Source organism: Synchiropus splendidus, chromosome 16 (genome assembly GCF_027744825.2).
Source record: "Synchiropus splendidus isolate RoL2022-P1 chromosome 16, RoL_Sspl_1.0, whole genome shotgun sequence".
NCBI lineage: Eukaryota > Metazoa > Chordata > Actinopteri > Syngnathiformes > Callionymidae > Synchiropus > Synchiropus splendidus.
In genome coordinates this window covers 4,726,681-4,744,992 of record NC_071349.1, presented here as the reverse complement: position 1 = coordinate 4,744,992, position 18,312 = coordinate 4,726,681, and the positions used below count along the sequence as shown (strand labels likewise).

The window sequence follows — 18,312 nt, the reverse complement described above, 5'->3', positions numbered from 1 at the left end:
CATTGTTGATCGTTGTGAATTCCATTCAATTCAGTGGAGTGAAGATGAGACGCTCGTGTCTGCATTGAGGAGCCCGGTTTTGCCACACATGGTCAAGTCCATATAGGTTCAGTCTTGTGTTATTGTGTTTGGTCAGCTATCTCTGACACATTAAGCAGAAAGGTACAGTCCCGCCAATGAAATTGCTGAGGCCTCAAATTTTTGCTTAAACACACTCACACATTTGTTGTAAAGGTTGGTTCACATGCACTCAGGCATCCCAGTTTACAAACACATGGGTGTGTATTAAAAAAAAAACACTTATCAATGAAGAAACTTGATTGATTTTATTTTCTTTGTGTCCGAAAGCAGGTGTTGAGCATCAAGATGTCAGCCCGCTCTCCATCTCCCTTCAAGGGCAGTCCCAGAGCATGGACTCCAGCCTGGCCGACACCTTGCCCACTGGTCTGCAAATGGACCACGACCTGCTGACCTGTGGACAGTGCCGCATGGCTTTTCCACTAGGGGAAATTGTCCTCTTCATTGAACACAAAAAGAAGCTGTGCCAAACTCCCCTGCAGGAGAATGGATGCCATGATAAATTGATTCACTTTGGCGGTGGGGGCAGCGACAGCGGAGGGCCCAAGTGCCTTCATATTCAGGCTGAACGGAATGATCTGAAGGTGGTTGACCCTGATGAAGTAGCTATCCAAATGCCCCCAGAGGAGGAGGTCACTATTGGGAGAGGGCGAGAGGAGAGAGTGGAGAGAACCTCACCCAAAGAACTTTATCCTAAACAGGAAAACACATCCACAGGTAAGCAAGGGAACCACCCCCCTCTTAATTGCATTACCATTGCACTGTCGCATTCATCCAGAGATCAGTGTGCTTTCAGTACCACATCAATGAAATTTTCCTCGTTTCACCAAAGTGGATCAAATAACAAGAAAACAGATGTACACCAGTGCACAAGTGTGTCACCAAAAATTCTCAGTTCAATGATTTTAACTTTCATTCAAGTAACACTTTTTTCACAGCAGTTTGTTATAAGATCTCATGCCCCGTTGACATGCAAACATTAGGTAACAGAGAATTGACAGCTGGAAACAATGCTTTTTAAAATTGTGGACAGAGTGGAGATCATGAAAAAACTCAGGTTGCACATTTACATATAAACTGATCAAAATGGAGGAACCACGGGCAGTAGACGTCACAGTATGCACAACAGAACTTGCACTCAAAAGTGCAACTGCATTGGATCCCTTCAGAGTAGCAGCAGAGTGTATGGTAGTGCAAACACTCTTTGCACACTTGCATTTACAAATACAGCAGTTCTATAATACGAAAGAGGAGAGACGGGTAGCTGTTCTTTGGTTTGTTGTTTGCTGCTATTTTTGGGGATTCTGAAACTAGCGATAGTTATAGTTTATATATAGCTAGCTAGGGTTTTGAACGTCCTGGCAGCAGACTGCATGTGATATTTTCAGTAAATGCGACTGGTTCACCGAAATATTTTTGTAAATGAGGCTAAAATGTCCATTACAGAAAAAAGCTGACAACGTCTAAACATACCGTAGTATTGTAGCTTGTCCTTGTATTTTAGTGCACAACCAGATGGACCATAAACCCTGCTAATGTGATAAACACAATAAAAAGAGTAAAGTTTGTTATCATCTCAAAAATAAGTTCCCCACATTTGATAACACACCCAAGACCAACAGTAAACACAAAGAATGCCTGGTACAAACACTGTTTTTTGCTATAATATATTGACAAACATGACTAGTGCGATTATTCGTGGCAAGTCAAATAGCAACATCGCCACTTCAGGATCAGAAGAAAAGCTTTTTGTAGCTCTCTGTTATTGCCAGGCTATAAATGCATCTCCTATATTGATACTTGGATCTTGCTCTTTCATTCAATATTTCTGCTATGATGTAAATGAAGGAAGGAGCTCGCTGCCGTGGTCACTCTGCTGTCTCATATCATCTGTGACTTTGTGGAGAAGGAGACCTTCTGGAGTGAATTAGATGAACTGTAGGAGAGTATTCCCAGAGGTGAGAGAGTGGTCATTTGGGGCAGACATCAATGGACATGTTGGAGCAGGAGACAGAGGTGATGAGGAAGTGATGGGAAAGTTTGATATCCAGGATAGGAACAGTGAAGGTCAGATGGTTGTAGACTTTGCAAAAAGGATGGAGATGGCTGTGGTCAATACTTTCTTCCAGAAGAGAGAGGAGCATAGGTTGACTTACTGAAGTGGAGGTAGGAGCACACAGGTGGATTACATCTTGTGTAGATGATGTCACTTGAAGGAGATTAGAGATTGTAAAGTAGTAGTGGATGAGACAGGAGTTGCTTTCAGTGAGGGATTAAAGCAGGTTTTGGTTGGCCAACAAGGACTTCCAGATGACTGGACAACTACGGCTGAGATGATCAGAGAGACAGGTAGACCAGTTCTTGGTGTGTCATCTAGAAGAAAAGTTGATAAGGAGGTGGTGGAATAAAGAAGTGCAGGAGAATGTACAAAGGAAGAGGTACAAAAGAGTCCAGGGATGCCCAGCAAAAGACAAAGGTAGTGGTGTCAATGGCCAGTCAGCAGGCCTACGAGTACTTGTATGTGAGGTTGGACAGTAAGGAGGGTGAGAGAGATTTGTACAGGATTGCAAGGCAGAGACATAGAGCTGGGAAGGACGTGCAGCAGGTTGTGTGATCAAGGATAGAGAGGGAAATGTTTTGACTGATAACAGAAGTGTGTTGGAGAACAAAAAAAACAGAGTAGAAGGAGTGACCATCGTAAATCAGGACGTGGCAAAGATTTGTAAGGATGAAGTGAGAAGGGCTTTGAAGAGGATGAAGAGTGGAAAGGCAGTGGGCGCTGACCTGTGGAGGTTTAAAGTGTTTTGGAGAGGTGGCCGTAGACTTTTTGACTTGAACATTTAACAGGGTCTATGAAAGGTCTTAGAGAGTGAGAGGAGTTTTGAGGAATGGAGGAGAAGTGTGCTGGTGCCCATCTTCAAGAACAAGGGAGATGTCCAGTGTTGTGGCAACTATCGAGGGATAAAGTTGATGAGCCATACGATGAAGTTGTGGGAAAGAGTAGTGGAAAGTAGACTAAGGGCAGAAGTTAGCATGTGTGAGCAACTGTTTGGCTTCATGCCAAAAAAGAGCACCACAGATGCAGTGTTTGCTTTGAGGATGTTCATGGAGAAGTACAGAGAAGGTCAGAAGGAGCTCCATTGTGTCTTTGTGGACCTGGAGAAAGCATACGACAGAGTGCCAAGGGAAAAGTTGTGGTATTGTATGAAGTCTGGAGTGGCAGAGAAGTATATTGGAGTGGTGGAAGACATGTATGCCAGGTGTAAGACGGTGGTGAGGTGTGCTGTAGGCGTAACAGAGGAGGTGGAGGTGGGACTGCACCAAGGCTGAGCTCTGAGCCCCTTCTTGTTTTCCATGGTGATGGACAGGTTGACAGATGAGGTTAGACAAGAAGCCCCTTGGACGATGATGTTTGCAGATGACATCTGATCTGTGATCTGTGGTGAGTGCAGGGAGCAAGTGGTAGATAAGCGAAAAAGATGGAGGTTTGCTTTAGAAAGGAGAGGAATGAAGGTTAGCTGCTGTGAGACAGAATACATGTGTGTGAATGAGAGGGACCCAAGTGGACAGGTAGCAGAGATGAAGATGCTGAGGTTCTCTCTGGGAGTGACTAGGATGGATAGGATCAGGAACCAGTATATCAGAAGGAGAACACATGTCAGGTGTTTAGGAGACAAAGTCAGAGAGGCTAGATTGAGATGGTTTGGACATGTACAAAGGAGAGATAGCGAGTACATTGGTAGGAAGATGTTGAGGTTGGAACTGCAAGGCATGAGGTGGAGAGGAAGACCAAAGAGGAGATTGTTGGATGTGGTGAAGGAGCACATGAAATTTGAAGGTTTGAGAGAAGAAGAAGCAGAGGACAGGGTGAGATGGAGGAAGATGATCCGCTTTGAAGACCCCTGAAGGGAGAAGCCGAAAGAAAAAGATTTATGTATTTCCACATTTATTTATTTATTTCCAGATTTTGTCTCTGTCACAGGAAAGGTAAATATGTAAATTAGGTGGGCAGTCCTAAGAACTCGCCGAAGCAGGATTGAGTCACTCGACAAACCCCACAGAAGCAATTGAATGCTGTAGTCCACTTGTATTTCATATAACCCATGGCTGCAAGACAGGGCCGCTACTGTTGGTGCTGCGAGATTTGGCAAATGAGCTTGAAAACTGTAAGCAACTACTTCTTGCTCAGTTATACAAGTAAGCATTAGTCATGAGATACAATCTATAACAGAGTAACATAATAAACGTTACATGTCATGTTCACTGCATGTGAAGCGAAGCAGAGACAGAAATGTGGAAATAAATAAATGTGGAAATACAGAAATACGTAAATAAAAAAAATGGAAATCCACTAAACAAATAAATACATTACATTTAGAAATAAATAAATAAATGTTAAAATACAAGTGTTAAATTGTGAAATAAACATATTAATAAGCATAATATATTTCTATTTATTTATTCATATTTTCTGCATTTGTTTATTTACTTTTGCATGTGTTGATTTCTTTGTTCTTTATTTATGTAATTATTTATTTGTTATGTCATTTTTTATCCCTTATATAGGTGTACACATTTACATTCATACAAACACGAAAAGTAATTTTGCCTTCATTTTCTAAGTGCACAGATACAAGTGGCTAAACACGAGCTCTTGAAACTGCAATTGTGACACATTGCTTAGATTTCCACCTCAACCACTGCCAAAGCGGGTGCATAAGTTCCACATACTCGTAGAACACGATCCATATGCGCGTGCACACATTTGCACCTCTTTTCGTACCTGTAAATAAAACTGATGCGCACTTGTAGAAGTAGCGGCAATACGTGCCTGTTACTCCATGCGCGTTCCCGGTAGTCACGTGATGTCTATTGTCCAATCGGCTGCAGCGTCCCATGTCATGGCGGTTTAAAAAGAATTCGGATAGAAGGCGATTCTCACTGTTACCACTGATAGAAAATCTGACGGTAAGTGCTTCATTTACCCACGTCGCTTTTTCTCGGAAGATTGATGCAATATAATGGCGCAGCATGTCGCTGCAGCTGATTGGACAATAGATGTCACGTGACTACCGAGAACGCGCATGGAGTAACAGGCACGTATTGCCGCCACTTCTACGAGTGCGCATCACTTTTATTTACAGGTGCGAGAAGAGGTGCAAAAGGGTGCACGCGCATACGGATCGTGTTCTACGAGTATGTGGAACTTATGTACCCATTTTGGCGGCACAAATGACAAAACAAAATGAAGAGGCACATTTGGCAGAGAATGACTGACGGCAGTTACATGACAGCCCAGAAACCCAAATTATTGCGTTGGTCCAGCTAAGTTTGGACTTGGAAAATGTATACAGCTTTGTCTGACTACTGGAGAAATTGGAAAAATCTTAGTCAGACTACATGACCCGGAAAATGTGGTTAATAGTTCAACTAAGCTAGCATGTAGCTGAGTAGCTCGACTATGACCAGACTGGGTGATGTGTGGCTGCGCGAGCTTCAGCTACGCAGCTTAAGTAAACAAACTCCCAGATTAATCATGGTCTCATGTTGTTTCATAACCTTGTTTACAATCGAGAAGTTGTGTGTGTGTGTGTGACCTAATGCAGTATGTGTGTTCCTCGGTTCAAGCTGATGTCCATGGTGTGTATTGAACATAGACAGGAGACCCACATGCAGCAGACAGAGACGGAAAGTCAAGTCCAGCAGTTTAATAGAACTCACTTCTAGTACTAAATCTCAGTACAGAAGGAGTTAAACAAGACAAGTCACGAAGAACAAAAAGCCCTAATAAGAAAACAAAAATCTTCTCGACTTCCAATCTCGGAGGATCTAAGAAATACAGAAATAAAACAGGAACACTGCTATATAACAACTAAGGGAGCCAGAGAAAAACAAATTCAAAAACAACACGAGATGGCAACAGAGTCCAAACAAAAGCTGAAACAACAGCCGAGTAAGTTCAACAAGCGTCCATGAACGCCAATTGTCTTCTGACCAGCGTTTAAATATTGCATGTGAAGATTGCGGGATCAGGTTCTGGGGCGTGTGTGTCTGTGGCGGGAAGAGGCAACCCCCAATCCTGGAAGAGACGAAGGAGAAGAGGCGGGAGCAGAAAGCAGTCCAAACCATTTTGAACCGAAGGGGAGGGAGGGGGTTCGTGACAGGGTGAGCAGAAAACAAACCTGATATCGCCTGTGTTTTGTAACTCACGACAACAATGATCTGCAGATGTACAGATTTGTCTTCAACTTTCTTTACACAGGTCATTTTGATCCTTCGTTCTCACAAGATGATAAGAAGACGTGATTCTTGGTTTAAGGCAGTCCATCTCAAATAGTAGGGCAGCCCCCCCAACTGTGTGAGTGGAGTGATGCCATACTGGAATAAAGTGTAATTGCTCATCCACTCATGATTTGTTTCAGGCATTCAGGTAAATTGATGCACTTTCAGTCTTTTCTGTAACAGACAGAAACAATGTTAATGAAGTTATTCTTTATTGGAAGTTCATCTATATTGCTTTCTTTTATCCTCTTTTTAATGTTAAAGCAGCTGTGGATAGTTTGAGAATATTGGCTTTTGGCGGCTGGGCTGGTAAATGAGTGTAATTTCAAGCTGTTCGGTCTCAAATCACAGACCGACAATATAGACAACACTGTCACGCTCATACTTGCAAAAGCAACTCTAGAAGCATCTGTCATTCAACATGAGAGATCGAACTCGGTCATGCAGTGAGTGAGGAGAGGCAGGATGGGGGTGGAGTTGGGGCTGTGATGCCACTCTTAGAACACGCCTCCGGACGACTTGCCAAGAGAAAGTTACATAGTCCAAGAGAGAGTTTAACAGAGAGCTGGAGAGTCTGACGCCGGGCATACTGAAACCTGTCAAAAATATGGAAATCATGTATTAATGTCTAAATGTTTTGCATTGTTGCTTTAACAAGGATCCAATGTTATGCAGAGGTGTACTTATAATAATTTAATAGACAAATGATACTATTTACAGAGGCGGCAGAGAGTTGGGAGGCGTGAAACATTTACTTCCTAGGTGGGTGGGAGGGGCACAACAGAAAATAATTGAGAAGCACTGCTTTAAGGAGACAGCATTACCACCACACAACTGTTAGCATGGTTGCTTAGTGAGTCAAGGCTCATGCTGGTGATCAAAAGCACGACACTGTGCTTTCGATACTGCTCATCTATCGTTTTTGCAATACATTGATGACACAATCTCATGAATATTTCATTTTATTCAAGAACTTGTGAGTTTAATTCCAAAGCCTGTTGGAGGAAGTGTGTTGACAGTGATGACAATGATGACGGTGACATTTTGAGCCGGCTGTGTTTCTTACACAACAAAGAAGTGAACAAATTAAGGGGGAACATGTGAGATTAAGGAAGGAATTGCAATTCAACCTTTCTGCGATGCGATATATTTTTCGCTCATCATCAAAGCCAGTGAGCATCATGCATATTCATACTAATACCCCCCGTATTCCCAATCCCTCTCCTTGAATCCCTGCATCTCCATGTACTCAGACTCATCACTCTGCCAAGCTGCTGTTAACTGCCACAGTTGACTGGCACAGTTACATCCAACTGGCCTCTGAACATGCACACAGTCATATACCTGCAGGGGACATCACCACATACTTGAACTGCTCTATTAACTGCACTTACGTCACCATCTGCATTAAGGGAGCAACTATCATGGGCCCAGGCCAGGCATTTATCTGGAGAGCGTCTTGATGTCCGGCAGATGCCCTAAACTGCAAAAAATGGATGCCCTGCAGGACTCAAAACCGGTTGCCCTGTTTCTTCATCAGGACGCCCTGAATGTATTATTAGCGGCTGTATAATGCCCCACTCGTAGTGTCACCTCTCTGGTTTACATTAAATTGTGTTTCCACCTGATATTTTCGCTGAATATTATCCAAATTCGCAGATTCTCAAACCTTTCGAAACCGTATTCTGGCTGTCGCCAATCAAAATTTGAGTAGTTCTATTTATTTAATCAAGCCTTTATATATATGTATTATTTGAATGAACGAATGTGGTTGTGAAAATTTAGAAAACCATCACAGCTGATACAACTGTATGCTTATCTGTAAATATTTATAAATATATGAAAAAAGATGGAGGAAGATAATTATGTATATATAGATATCAGGAAGATAATTATTTATTATTATTATTTATTTATTTTATTTATTTATTATACCCAGATGCAGACCCCCGCATTTCAAAGTGTTACTGTGGCATCAGTTACTGAGTTCATCGTATGTTAAAGTTTGTTGCTTGGCTCAGATGCTTATTTATTTGTTGTTTATCAAGTTATTTTGGTACAAATATATGTTTACAGCTGTTTTTTTTACAAAGCAAGTTGTCAGTTGTCAGTCGTTGAAATGGTTTGGCAGGAGGGGGTGGGGCAACATGGACACAGTAGACTGGCATTGGTCAAAATATTATGGAGAACTGTCACATGAAACTTCATGCATCAGTGTCCTTACTTTCATAGCCCACAAGCTGGTACTATCTGTTGAAGAATGACTATTTCAGTGAAGCCTCACACCAAAACACCACTCTGAAACTGCAAACCAGCCTCAGTACCATGGTGTGATATATTGACATGGAAAAGTGGACTTTTGCGTCCTATAGTGATGACAAAGGCTTCAGCACAGGCATCTCAATGGAGTAAGCATTCCAGGAGGGTTGGGTGGATCACGCATTGTGCGCGGGAGTGGGTCAGGGTTGGTTACTGGTAGCACGAGACGTGGGGGCGACGTGAGGAAGCTCTCGTCACTGAACTACATTGGATGTCACTTGCTACTCGGGATGGACCAACATGAAAATTGGCCAAAGCCAAAACTGAATGAAATTTAATATGCTCAGCCAAATAATTCTGAATATCAAACATGGTTGTCAATTTTTTTAAACTATGTTTTACATTTTGCATACATGAATACATTTATATACATGTTTTTCAAAGATAGCAATGTTTAGATGATTTAATATTTTTGACATTCATTTCAGCCCAACGACATTTTTTTTGTTTATATTACAATACAAATGGACCTGCACCTTCAGGTGCACTAATCCAGACGCAGAAAAGTAAAGCACAAGTGTAGGTACAGGATTTTCCCATTTAATACGCAGGGTGGGACACTGTCACACTTAACAAAACCACTTACCACAAAAGGTAATTTCTCAGTAGGTGAAACTGGGAAGGATTAGAGGCCATGACCCAAGAAGGGTGGAGGATGTTCGTAAGGGATTTAATTCTCAATTCCAATGGACTGAGAGCTTCTGTGTGTCCATGGCAAAGGAGGGATGTAGATAATGCGGGCGAGCACAGTTCAGCCTGACAAATACGTACTGATCCCTTGTTTTGTACCGTGAGCATAGAGCTGTCATGCCTTTAACAGCTATAGTTTGCTTTGGTTTATTTTCATCATACTTATGTAGGTCCCTATGCTGTGTGTGTCTGCTCATAATTTTACACACATAATTTTATAAAAAAATTTACTTGGGGATCAGACCATTACAATTGTCACGCCATGAATATTTAAACCATGTATTTCATATTTACTTATCATAGTCTTTTCTCAGGTTTGTCCGCTTCGGCGATGACTGCTCATTGACATAATGCTTTCCCACTCTCACTAGTCTAAATGTAACCATGCAAAACAAATGGCTAAACTGAACCAGGACTCTAAACCAAACTTAAAACCAATTATAATGACCTTGCAATTTTGACATTGTGGACCAGCTAAAATGTCCTCACATTGGAAAATGTCCTCACAAGATAAGTGTCTCATAAAAGATTAGTCCACAAAAGAAATGTAATACATGTACACACACTTTTTTAAATATCCTTGTGGGGACATTGTGAGATTTGTCATTGCCTTAACCCTTTCCTCAGCCTCTCACCTTTAACTTAACCAGCCAAAAGACATGGCTCACCTTAACCAGAACCAAACTTAAACCTGATAATGATGACCCAGTTATTTTGAAGTCTTCATCCTCAAATTGAGACTTAACCTCGTGGGGTCCAGCCTACAATGTCACATGTTCCTCACAAGTGTCACTAGTGTTTTGTCAAGAAGTGGTTCCCACAAGGTTGAATTCCAAATGTCCTGATAACTTCAGTACATTTTTTGTAACTATTGGCTGTTTCTGCAAAACCTTTTTTGCATACAAATAAGAAAACCTTCCGCCAAATCAGCAACAATTTTCAAACAAAAGCCAATCAACCTCGCTTTACTCATCAAACCTTTGTAAAAATTATATTTGCATTTCAAATGAACACAAGCTATGAAATTAACAAGCACGCAATATGCCAATGATAGTATGAATAAAAAACACCTGGCTTTTTCTTTCTCTGTGCACAAGATAGTGAGTTTGAAGTCTAGAAGAATTCTAGAAGAATATTTTTGTCATTGTTCTGTAAACACACTGAGATCCAAACTTCAAGTATTGGTGTGTGCAGCGAAACGTGCAAACAATGTGCATACAAAAGAAGCACTATAGAAACGAACACTGTCCCATATGATGACATATCTGGTCTGCTCTGGTCCCGTGTAACGTGTAAGGTGTCCAGTAATGTTATAATGTGTGCAGTGTTACACTGGAAGGTTGCGTCACACTGAGCAACGCCATTTTGACTTATAGCACGCGTAGTTATGTTCCTACCTCCTACTCTCTAAAATACATGGAACAACATGCATATATGGTATTGGTGTGTTTCACATTACAGTGTAGCACTATGGTGATAGCAGGTCTGTGAGGCTATGAGAAATACAGTAAGGAGAATGAGGATGACATCATCTTCCAAAACATACTCAACGTGTGCATGTCTGTGAACATGCCCGCCACAGAACCCCAATGAAACAAATCTAGTCACTTTTGAAAAACAACAGTGAGTGTGTGAAACATCAGAGATATGACTATGTGCAAGTGAGCTATATCACTGGTACAGAATCTGGAATAAGTGCACACTGAAGTGCTGTGCATGGACCTGCTGGTCTACAGTTGATGTTGTCTTGTCCAGAATGTAATGGAACTAGAAGCAGATGCCATTGGTCATGACCTCCATTTATGCATAATAGTGTTGCAGTCAAGACCACATCAACAAGACAGTATATATAAGGAGTCTAAAACTGATCCACAAATGAGATGCAGTGGGTGCATAATTTTGTTCCAATAAAACAAACACAGATAAATGTCAAAAGCAAAAAGCTAGTAATCTTCTTTTACTAATCATTATAGCAGTATTCTCTGTCTGTCTTTTCCGGTCTTGAATCCCAAGGTCACAGAGACAAGACATTATTACATTCCTGGACACCGATCATGGCATGCTCACAAATGTTCCAAAACAGAGCATCATATGGACATGTCATCATATGGAGCAATATTAGTTTCCTTAGGGCTTCTTTGGTCCACAAGTGGTTTATAGATCTCCACGTCTTCACTGGACTTCACTGGAGCTTTTGTAAGAGAACAGCAGTGCGTTGCTGATTTAGTGAAGGGTTTTCTAATTTGTGTGTAGTGATTTTTGCAGAAATATCCAACAGCTCAGAGTGGCCTTTTATTGTGGACAGTCTAAGACCCACCTGTGCACTAATCATGATGTCAGATCACCATCTTGTGGCGCATCTGTGAGATGGGATGGATTATCTCAGCAGAAGTGCTCACTGTCGCACATTTAGACAGATTTGTGAACAATGTTTGAGAGAAATGGTAATATTGTGGATCTGGAATACATTTTAGATCTTTAAGTCCATCTCATGACAAATGGGAGCAAAAACAAAAGTGTTGCGTTTATATTTTTGTCGAGTATAAATATTGTCAGAGCCGCCACTGACTGTACTGTAGTCCCTGACCTCAATAAATGTGTGTTACGTAACAAAGTCCTCCGGCTGTCCTGCCCATCTAGCCATTGGTGAAGTACAGTACTAAGATTTTTTTTCTCACAAACACACTGTCCAAAGCTTCCCATAAGCACTTCTCTTGCATTTTCAACCAATGGATGCACTTGAAAGTAACACTAAAAAGTGGTGTGAACTGAACTTTATCTGTGACATGATAATTGATGAATGCTGCCAAATTTTCTTTCACTGTACAAAAGTACCATTTACTGGCATTAACTGTAACTTAATTTGGTTATTTTACCTGTAATTGTGACTGTCGAGTGTGGAGGAGGATACTATGCCATTAGCGAGCCAAAATGCTCGGTGACAACAATGAGCATTGTTGAAACTAATCTGGCTGAGTTTAGCTGTGAACCAAGGTTTGTCATTAGCATAACTCACCTTGGTGTGCGTTGGAACTGTGCACTCTTCACAGTAGCTGATCCATGAAGTCACAGTGTCTGTATACTCTTCCAGATTATTGGTCGCAGCCCTGAACACCTCACTCACGTGGGGAGTAAAATGGCTTACAGTTCACGATGACACATTCCAGAGAGGGAGAGCAGTGCTGAAAAATCACCGTCACATCCGTACACCAGCGATTGTTGATGAAGAAACACACTCCTCCGCCTTTGGTTTTGCCCGTGAGCACCGGAACCCTGTTCGCACAGTGAAGCTGAGCGGATGTGGATGAGTTCCAGCAGAAACTTCCACTTCCTATGGCCCCTCAAAGGTGTCTTTCATCAGCTTCATCATGATCTCAACGTTCTCCCCCGTAGAAACCGATCAATGTAAAGTGATCTAACTCTCCTTCGTCTGACATTTGACACTGAATGCAAAAAGGTTTCTCACTTGGTGAATAAACAAAATTTAGGTACTGGCCCTTGTTGACAGTCCCCAACTCTCTGGAAATGTGTGACCATTGGTTCCTGCTCCCCAGCTTCATGCCCATGTGCTAGTGCTCGAAAGATGTGTGGCTTCTGCTGCAAACCCTCAGACAGATAGTACATCTCTGTCTCGGAAACTCCTGTCTTCTTCTTTAACATCCCGCACTCTTTATTCAACCTCTATCTGTGCTTCTCTTTTCCCTTCCTGTCAACACCTGCTAAAACATATGCCTATATTTCCACATACAAATCATCCATCTTTCTCTGACTCTTCGCATTTGACCACAAAACTTCTTCTAAATTACTAAACAACAAACTCATTTCTACTTCCTCAATTTATTTATTTATTAATTTTAACTTTCCTCATTTGGCAAACACAGGTCCCAGACCTCGTGTTTGCCCTGAGTCCCAGACTCAAATTAGTGTTCTCTTAATGTGAAATCCTCTATTTCACTATGGGTCCCAGACCCACTCTGAATTCCCAATTCAGATAAGAAGTCCACGCAACTATCTCTAGGAATGTCGCTCAGACAGTTTCACCACCTCCCCTAAATTACTATTGGTTCAATATGTAGAATTTGATGTAACAGGTTTCTGCCTACCTTAGTTTTTGGTGTGCTGAGAAAGTTGCTACTTCAGTCAGAGTGGTGTTCGACTCCTCTGTCCTGTTATCCGTACATCGGCTATATCCTCATCGCGATCACGTCGGGGTCACCAAAGTGTAGGGAAATACACCTTCTGTGTATCTTCCATGCGTCCGTTTAATCGTGAGAGTGACTCCCCAGAAACCAAATTAAAGTAAAAACTAATTTATTCCCTGACAGAGGAGTCTAATTACTCTTACAGAGCTCTGGGTCGGCAACGACGCCTGACTTAGCCTTTACTCAAGTGGTGTAGTGAGACAAAGACTATCTGGCCCTGACCCTTCTTATTCGCTTTCAGTTCATCTTTTAAGGCACAGTCTGTGTTGCTTGGTCCTAGTCTCTTTAGGTCGCCATGGGTCAAATTCCACGTGTCGTGTCAACTCCACTTTGTCTGGAGTGACGTTGATGAATCCCCCCAAATGTTCTTTCTTTTATTGGCTCTTTCTCCACCAATGATCCCCAAATACTCCTTCCTTGATACTTATATCAGATGCTTTCTGCCAATCATGACTCACTCTTTCACCTCACACATTCTTCCATACATACAGGGTCAAAGTGAGCTTGACCCTGTATGTATGGATCTGTTACCTGCATCTGTTGGATTCAGTCTCTCACTAGGTAAAACATTATACCATAAAGAAGTTAATTAAATGTAAAAAGATACTTTGATTCATAAAATTATGAGGAACATATAATTACTCCCATAATACATACAGCGAAACACTTGTAATTTTAAGGTTCCCATAAAAGCGGAAAGACGTCCGTCACATCACACAGAAATTGATATACAGAACAAACAAAAATAACACCGCCACAATAACACAAAATGCTGCCCCTTAGAAAAGACAATATTACCCAAACAAAACAAATCCTTAACAAATTATCCAGATATTGAAAGTGTTCAATGTGAGTGAAATGAATATTGACATTTGAACAAAAGTGTTTTGCTGACCAGCTTAAAAATATACTTCATTTGTTTATGAAAAGAGTATCAAGCAAAATACTCATTCCCATCCAGCGAGGTGACAAATGAATACTTGTCTTCCGATAACTTCTGGAACATCTGCACACGTCCTTCTGAGGTGCAGTCCGAAGTACAACGCACATCTACAAGGGAGATGTGACAAAGATTGAACAGCTGTTGAATGGCAACTGGAGTTTGGAGCACCAGCTACACGTGTCTCCCTTTTCGTAGAAGCAGCGTCTGCTTACGTCGGTACTATATAACAAGTTCATTGTTACGATTACAACAATATATACACAGAATATATATAAAGAAACTGAACTTACATAGTCAGCCAGAATGGAACAAAAAGTATATGGAACGGGCAACTGTCACTGGGATGAGGTGTGGTGCAGCGTTTGGGTGCATCGGGACAGAATGAGAGAAGCTGGGGGGATGGCCGTTCGGCTAAATAATCGTTTCATGATGATTATAACGTTTTCATAATCTCATAAAGACATAATGGTAATCCTGATGAAAATGTGATTAATTTCCCAGCCCTAGTATGTACACATTTTTGTATATGGTTTTCTAATAATCTGCGGTAAAAATCTGTCAAGTTGTCTACTTTCTAGAGGGAGAAAAAGAAACTCTAACAAAGATACCCGAACAGCAATTCTTCCACTTAATAAAGAAATAACATCAGTGACTTCAGTTTGTATTTTCATTTGACCCTTTCAAAAATATACTTGGTGTTTTGCTCACTTCATCTTAAAATGACTGTGTGGAAGTCAGTATTAGTATTTTACTAAATTCCATTAACATATTGGCTCTCATCCATCCATTGGCCTAAATTCAAAGAATTTTCTTTCCCCCATTAGAACTAATACTAACCTGAAACTTGCAAGTTAGTCTGAAAATACTGAGGATAAAATTGAAACAGCTATTTAAAATAAATAAATCAGATATTGCTTTTCCTCATTGCGAACCGCTTTCTGGAGACATTTTTAAACAAATACACTTTCTGCTATTTGTTTCTGCAAATGCATGCAAAAGTAGCAGAGAGTCAGTAGCGACAATTTTTCACAAATTAAAAACGTTCTCAAAGCACTGGTACAGTGAATACACTTGCCAAGCCAGTCTTGTTCATTGTGATTCCAATGTATTTTGTAAAGCTATGAAAAGCGACACTATTTGGCATGTATTTTTTGACAACGTTCCTTGTGTGTTTCAGGTGGCAGCGATGAACCTTCTAACTACATATGTACCACATGTAAGCAGCCCTTCCCCAGTGCGTGGTTCCTTTTGCAGCACGTCCAGAACATCCATCACATTCGTATCTACCTGGAATCCAACTCAACCAGCAATGCCCTCACCCCTTGTCCTCCCTTGGGTGAGGACTCCATTCCGCAGTCTCCTCTAAAATTTCTTGGAGAGAATCACCCCTTCCATTTGCTGACAATGACGGGACCCCTGGTCCACGAAACACCACCAGGCTTTGGAGAATCTTGCTTTCCCAACACACCTCTTTTCGTCCGCCCACGTCCCCAACTCCAACTTGATACCCACCAATTAGAGCGCCTTAAAGTAGAGCCGATCAGCTTCACCTCCGAGAACCGTAGTGCCTTTGACAGGGTGATTCAGCTAACACCTACGGCTATGGAGTCCCAGTCCATGGACTTCTCTAAGCGGCTACGTGCGTTAGCAGGGAACAGCACACCCCCACTGTCACCAAGCAGGGCAAACCAGATGCACAGAGTACTAAACCCACTGCCCTTTCAGCCAAAACTCCCTTTTTGTAGCAGCCCCCCCTTACAACAAATGCCACCGATCAGTACCACCCCACCACAAGCCCAGAACAAAATCAAATCATGTGAGTTCTGTGGTAAAACCTTCAAATTCCAGAGCAATCTTGTTGTTCATCGGCGCAGCCACACTGGAGAAAAACCATACAAGTGCCAGCTGTGTGACCATGCCTGTTCTCAAGCCAGCAAGCTCAAGCGTCACATGAAAACCCACATACACAAAACAGGGTCACTGGTGGGGTGCTCAGAAGATAGACTACCGATGGAAAGCTCCCCAGAGCCAGGAACCAGTGATGTCAGAAGGGAGGAGATGAAGAACCATGAAGTGGACGTCGAGAATGATGGGAATGAAGTTGACGAAGAGGAGGAAGATGAGGATGATCTTGAGAATGACAGTCAATCTGAAACAAATTTAAGCATCAAGTCTGAGTTCTTTAGGAACAGGGAGAATGGTTGCAAACACCTTGCAGTAGAACACTCTGGTCTTTTCCTGGGAAAGGTGATGGATAGCGGTGGCATTAACTCCACATCAGAGCATAACAATTTCATTGTTGACTATCGTAAAAGGATGTCCCTCACCAGGAGAAACTCTGATGGCAGGCTGGTGAATGGGGATGAGAACTCAGCCGCAACAGAGATGAACTACCATCAGCAGATGGAGAGTAGGAAAACCATTAATGGCCGGAAATGGGGGTCGAGGGACTCTTTCTCAGGGCTGTTCACATCCAAAGATGCAGCCATCACCAGCCCTTGCTTGTCAAACTCCTCAAACAAAAAAATTAAAATTGAGAAAGACTTGGACATTGCCTTGCCACCGCACATCCCAGCAGAAAATGTTTATTCCCAGTGGCTCGTGGGTTACGCAACCTCCCGTCAATTCCTGGGCTTCACTGACTCCAGACAATCCCCCTTCGCAACATCATCTGAACACTCTTCAGAGAATGGTAGTCTTCGTTTTCCTACTCCCCCCAGCGACCTGCTCGAGTGTGGTTTCTCAGGGCGCAGTGGCACTGCCAGTGGAGGAAGCACACCCCATCTGGGAGGAGGAACAGGTCGACCAAGCTCAAAGGAAAGCAGGAGGAGTGACACCTGTGAATTCTGTGGGAAGGTGTTTAAGAACTGCAGTAACCTCACAGTCCATAGGCGGAGTCACACCGGAGAGAGACCGTACAAGTGTGAGCTGTGCAACTATGCCTGTGCCCAAAGCTCCAAACTCACACGTCACATGAAGACTCACAGCCAGCTTGGCAAGGAGGTGTACCGTTGTGACATTTGCCAAATGCCCTTCACTGTGCTCAGCACCCTTGAGAAACACATGAAAAAGTGGCATGGAGATCATTTGTTAACCAATGTGGTCAGAATTGAACAAGCAGAAAGAACGTAGAGCAGGGTACTCATTTCCACACTTGGACACACATTGTTGAAGAACGATTTACCCTAACCCTAGAAATTGTTTTTCTGTGAAAGTGCAGATTGAGAGTGACAGTGAATTTTAACACCATTAAAAAAAAATGTTTTCATTGAAGCAATCAGTCATTTGAGTAATATGAAGCCTTGTGTAATCATTTTTGTATTGGATTTTTGAATTTTGGTATTATCATTATGATTTTTTTAAAACAGGAAGGTACCTTTTATGTATATTCTGAGAAATTTGTAAAAAGATTTTATTTATTTTTTATTTATTTTGTAAAAAATAATCAGCGTGTTTGAACAACCTTAATGTTTGGATAAAAAACTGGGAAATAAAAAAGACATAGCTAGTTATTTATTTTGACAACATGCGAACAACAATCTTTTCAGCACTGTGGCGTGACTTGAGTGTTAGATGGTCAACATAATGTGATGACAAGAATTAAGAGTCAAAGTTATTGGTTGGAGTCCCTGGAATGTCAATTATGCAGGCAGCTGCTTAGTGGTACCACATCTATGTTTGGGTGAATGAAGTATCAATTTAGTTAATTCCAAAAGGGCTATAAATATACATGACTTACTACCTGTACAAGTACTAAACAATAATATACATTTATTTATGACTTTACATAAGACAATC

At 41.7% G+C, this 18,312-nt stretch overlaps 1 protein-coding gene across 1 annotated transcript; it reads left to right on the top strand.

The window, feature by feature from the left end:
• The first annotated feature begins 578 nt into the window (after window positions 1–578).
• bcl11ba (BCL11 transcription factor B a) lies at window positions 579–17,646 on the top strand. Its single transcript, XM_053845288.1, has 2 exons — window positions 579–795; window positions 15,692–17,646. Exons 1-2 carry the CDS (start codon window positions 693–695, stop codon window positions 17,644–17,646), a joined length of 2,058 nt encoding a protein of 685 aa, XP_053701263.1. The 5' UTR covers window positions 579–692.
• The last annotated feature ends 666 nt before the right edge of the window (window positions 17,647–18,312 follow it).

Coding starts and splice junctions, on each gene's coding strand:
- bcl11ba (XM_053845288.1), top strand. CDS start 693: ATGCCCCCAGAGGAGGAGGTCACTATTGGGAGAGGGCGAGAGGAGAGA. Junction 796..15,691: donor ACAGGAAAACACATCCACAG/GTAAGCAAGGGA, acceptor TGTGTGTTTCAG/GTGGCAGCGATGAACCTTCT.